Genomic DNA, 5,256 nt, shown 5'->3' with positions numbered 1-5,256 from the left:
TGTTTGTAGAGTTTGTGTTTTTCTTGATAATCTAAATCTGCTAACTCTTTTTTCCAAATATCCAGATATTTATTAATAAGGTTCACTTTAGGCCTCCCTATTTAATAGTTATAAGCAGTGTACAACCATTTAATAAAAGTTTATAAAACACTATAATGTAGTCATATGGATAGATATATTATATATGGATATGCTAAGTGTTTTTTAATAATTTCTCCACAATTACAATTTCTCGTATGAAGACATTGTTACAACTCTATTTTACTACATAGACATTCATTATCTGTTAATACTGCAGCCTCCACTAAGAGGAGTTATATATATGTTGACAAATACATTTTTGTCACAACATGGATGCTTGCACCGGAGTTAGGGTGAGCGAGCCAGCAGATTCCCCCGAAAAGAGACTTTATTTTGACACGAACTTCCCCTTTAACTTTGTCAAGTGGTGGGTCCGTATTAATTACACAAACAGAGAAAGATGTATGACATTGTTCCATGCAGTTACCCATCTTAAACACGTAAAGATTAATCTCCTTATTGGCTCTGAGCAAAGATAGATTATATTTAAACACAAACAATACATCAGTTGAACACTGGAATTAATCCTAAACGGAACTAAACACATGGCATTATCAAACTGTTAAACCTCAAAGTGGAATTTCGCAGTGGACAATCGTCATTTAAAATAACACTGAAGGAGGTAACATACAGGTGATTGAGCCTATGGCCCACTGATGAAAGATTTGCAATATTTGTATTGCAAACAATGCAGTATATGTTTTTTCTCCATTGTACACACACAAAAAAGGAACTATGCACACATTTCTGAAAACTTGAAGCTTGTGTATCAACAAAAGGACTGCAGACTGCTAAACTCTGAGCCTGATTCCGTTGTTTTCACTCAAATTGAAATTATAAATCAACCAGGACTGAAATCTCATGAATTGCCACTTTTAAGAATAATTCCCCTTTGAAAGCAGTTAACAAATATAAGGCAGCGCGGGGCCGGCTGGGGGCTGAGCAAACAGAGCAATGTTTTCTCTTCCAGGTTATCAGAGCACTGATTCAGGGTGGATTCGGTTCACCTGTGTCTCGTTGACTCCAGACATCACAGGTGAGCCTGTGGCTCCTCCCAGAGCTCATCAAGATCATGGCAGACATGGAAAACTTTCAACGTTCACACTTGGTTGCTGTTTATCGGCTACCACATGCAAGACCATCAGGAAAATCACTCGCTTGATCTGCAATCTGCAATGATTATGCAATAATTAGCACCTTTAACATCAGCTGGATTTCACTTTAAAGAGTCACTAAACCCCCCCAGTTGTTGTTAGTTGTGGTGTTGATGGTATAAGGTCATAATTACATTTTAGTGAAAAATATTTGAATCCTCAAATTGTGCATGTAGCGACCGCCCTGTACTGGTTGAAACCTGGTCACAGCAACAGAATTTAGCTATTGGCTGATCAGGAGGCAGCTTTTGTCGCAGCCACCCCCCACCACCCATGCTAGCGATTAGCATTATTTGACAATATTGACAAGGTAATTTAAACCAAACGATCATTTAAAATGGTAATGTCTGGCCTAGCAGTTCATGCAGTGCTTTTTATGTTCTGTACAACTGTAGCATGAAAGCATGGTGACATTTGCAGGCTAGCTAGCTAACCAACCAAGCCTGCTAAGTGAGTAAAATTGAACATCTGAATGCTTCATCCACACACTTGTCAGAGCAGAGGAAAGCACATTGCTTTAGCCAGAAAACCCGTCAATAACACCGATTCGGTTCAAGTGAGAAAAATCTTGTGCTGTGCTGTAATTGTGCTACACTGGTTACAAAGCTGACAATAGAAGGGAAGTGTAACATGGTGTTACACATTAAAAGGTCAATGATATCCTCCAGATACGCTCAAAGCAGGCACCCCAACCAGCCTGTAAGAGCTGCTAGGACAGTATCCCCATCTAGCTTCTCACCCACCAACATAACCAATTGTATTTGGAATGCATGACCAAGTTGCATCTGTGCTGGTCTCTGCAGCGGTAGGGGAGTGTTTTGTGATGCACATGTTTCACATGTGAGTGACAGCAGCCAAAATAGAAAGGTACTTTACCTCCCCCAGTCAATGGAGGATACCAATTGACGTATAACCATGTGACCAACGAACCTGAACAAATTATAAATTAAAACATATTTTGAGAAAAAGTGAGCATGCTATTAATCTGCCAAAAAATGTACTTAATTTGTGTAAGATTCTAATCACATTAATTTGGAATGGCATTGAACACATAAACCAATTAATATCAGATAATACAGAAAAATGTCTTACAATAAATTACAAAAGGAAAAGTTTTAATGCATGAATCCATTTCCATTCACTTACATTTTACCATCTGATAACTTCCCCTTGTTGTCGAATCCATGTTCTGATCACTTGTACCAGATTAAACTCAGTTTGTAACTTGTGAATGTCTGGAGTTGTTGTTTGAAAGCATGCTCCCAGACCCCAGGCATCCTGAATGACTCCAGCCCACTCAGTCATGCTGTATGGAGAGCCACCGGAAACGTACAGGATGTCAGTGAAGAGGACGTGGAAATGGCTCAACACACACACTCTCCTGCCCTTCCTTCCACTCTGACAGGACAGGATGTTTGCATTTGATTACTTTGCTCAGTGGGCCGAGTGTGGCTTTAACAACAAATTAGCTATTTTCATCTTTCGTTGTGACAACCAACTCTGCACTGTTTCACAGGGTGGCAGTAGTTACCTGCTTGAAGCACACAAGCCTCAGATCATGTGAGTTTCCACATGAGGCTGCTATAAAAAACTCTTAATAATGCAGGCATAGATTTGAATAAGATGAGACAGTAACACTGTTTGTTTAGCATTCAAGATTTCAACATTCATAATGTTTGTGATTTTTCATTGTGTTTGCAGGCCAGAGGTGAGGAACTTCTCAGCGATAGCAGACCTCTGACATCTCCATGGCCAGCTCTATAAGTTCTCCTGTGTCCTGGCAGGAGCCACAACAGTTGCACTCCAGTTCCAGCGTGTAATTGCAGCAGTCCTGTCCCTGCTGGTCACTGGACTCCGTGATGTATTTGTACGAGGGAAAACAGCGACTCACAGCCCTCTCACATGTATCCAACAGGAGATCCGTAAATTCGTGAAAACGACAATGCAGACAGGCAAGAAGAAGTGCTGCACATTCATCTGGTGGAAGTGAAGAGGTAGAGTAATAGAAGAGAAAATCAAAAAGAGGAAAAGGTAGTAAGAAATCACACCCTGTTAAAAGAGTCATCCAGTGCACCTCTGACCAGATATCAACTATACACCATTCATTATCTTGTCAATAACACTACAGATCCATTGCATCTCAATTTGATCAATTTAAGGAGTTTAAACAATACCTCCACTTGCAGACTGGTGTGAATCATCAGAGGAAAAAACACTGCTGCTGCTGCTCTTAAACTTGTCAGAACACATGGAGAGGCTGGATCCACCCCACTCACTGCCACCCGGGGGATCATGGGAACTGGGATCGGTGTCCAGCTTGTCCGGTTCTTGCTCTGATATGGTGCTCAGTCTGCATACCCCACTGAGCAGCTTGCCTGTCATCTTTCTAGGTGGATTGTCCATCACTAGCCTGGGGATGCTGCCTTTGAAATAATGATAAAAAAAAACAAAATAATAACAGTAATGTTTTTGGAACAAAATCATATAAATTCAGTCAGCACTCAGTCCAATCTCTGGTAGATAAGTTTTTCAGATCCTCTATGAGGCAGTTTTAATAATTCAGAGCACCATTAACATGCAGTATGTCAGGGAGGTGAGACCCGAAGTGTATAATGGAGGAGGCTTGCTCAATAAAACTTCAGCGAAGACAGATTATTGATTTGGAAGCTTTTATTTGGATCTAGTTTCCTGGACTGAATCGGGCAGGAGGGAAATATATCGTGTGAAAATATACTCCACTAACATTTGGCATGCACCACATACATCAATCACACTGCAGTTTCATTGTAGTTGTGACTAACAATAACTTCATCTGAGCAGTATTTAGCCTGATCAGACATGGAATATACAACAACCTACCATCAGTCCCCTGGTCCTCTACTGTCTGGAGCTCGATGCCATCTTGATTATTCACAGGAAGCTTTAAATGAGCTGTCATCTTATGCAGAGCAAAGTGGAGACAATATAGAGTGAGACACACATGCAAAAGCACATGCCTTAATAATGGTATCATAACAACCTAAATAACCTGACTAAAGACAGACAGCAATACATCATCACTGCAACACCCAAGTTAAAGAATCGTGCAATAAATGTGCCTGTATACTAAAGTTGTAAATGAACAAAACACATATTCATGAATTCATTCTGCCAAATATTTTACTTTTTAAGATTACCTGTCTGTACTGGTTACATATCCAACAGTGGGATCGGTGGCATCTGCAACTGTGAACCCCCCTTCCCCGTGAGCTTGAGTGCCTCTCATCACCATGCACACACCCACATTGTGAGCACACTCCACATCAATCGATACTCGCCAATCAGGAAGCACAACTACAAATCGTTGATACATAATGCATAGAACATCCATTCAATTATGGCTTTATGTCGATAGAAAGTCAAGCCGGGCCACTTATCAAACACCTGGATACAGTTAAGTAATGACAGATAACAGTACAACAATAAAGTTTACATACCGTTATCTTACCGCAATGTATCATGTTGCTGCAACCAGTGCTTCCAACACCACAATGGTCCGTTGACACAGTCTGCTGACAGCACACAGGTGAATTTATAGCAATTATAAAGCGGACATACCACAGTACCACTCAAAACCATTTGTTTCTTCCGTTACCTTCCATTAAGAAGTCGTTACCGTGAGAGAAGTGGGGCTTTTATCAGGTCAAAACTGCAACCCGTCACAATTTAATTATGTGAAAAACCGAGGAAATCATAAATCTGGATCAGCGACACATAGACGATTCACATTTTTCATGAGGGATTTATTATTCATAAAGATGCATTGCTTTACAATAATGGTAAATCTATATTTTCTACTCTTACAAGCTCAATTAGAGCAGAATTCAGCAATGTTTGTGGAAGGGGTGAAAAAGACCAAACAGTATAAAGAAGCTACACATTCTTTTCATCAATTGATTTTCCCTTAAATACAAATATATCCGATCATGTTGACAGCGAACAGTTTCATTTTTAAAGAAACATTTTATTTCTTCTACAATTT

The 5,256-nt window shown here is 39.9% G+C and overlaps 1 protein-coding gene across 1 annotated transcript; it reads right to left on the bottom strand.

The window, feature by feature from the left end:
- Window positions 1-2,955: 2,955 nt before the first annotated feature.
- On the bottom strand, window positions 2,956-3,638 carry LOC116382075 (myoD family inhibitor domain-containing protein 2-like). Its single transcript, XM_031844761.1, has 2 exons — window positions 3,410-3,638; window positions 2,956-3,212 (listed from the first exon to the last, which is right to left on the bottom strand). The coding sequence occupies exons 1-2, from the start codon at window positions 3,636-3,638 to the stop codon at window positions 2,956-2,958; spliced, it is 486 nt and encodes a 161-aa protein (XP_031700621.1).
- Between the last annotated feature and the right edge of the window lie 1,618 nt (window positions 3,639-5,256).

Source organism: Anarrhichthys ocellatus, unplaced genomic scaffold (assembly GCF_004355925.1).
Source record: "Anarrhichthys ocellatus isolate YVR2014 unplaced genomic scaffold, GSC_Weel_1.0 scaffold5, whole genome shotgun sequence".
Classification (NCBI taxonomy): Eukaryota; Metazoa; Chordata; class Actinopteri; order Perciformes; family Anarhichadidae; genus Anarrhichthys; species Anarrhichthys ocellatus.
This window is presented reverse-complemented; position numbering and strand designations above follow the sequence as displayed.

Bases quoted from the DNA above. Each gene is read 5' to 3' on its own strand.
- LOC116382075 (XM_031844761.1), bottom strand. From the start codon at position 3,638: ATGGACAATCCACCTAGAAAGATGACAGGCAAGCTGCTCAGTGGGGTA. The intron at 3,213-3,409 runs GTATTGTTTAAA...CACTTCCACCAG, and splicing joins ACACCAGTCTGCAAGTGGAG to ATGAATGTGCAGCACTTCTT.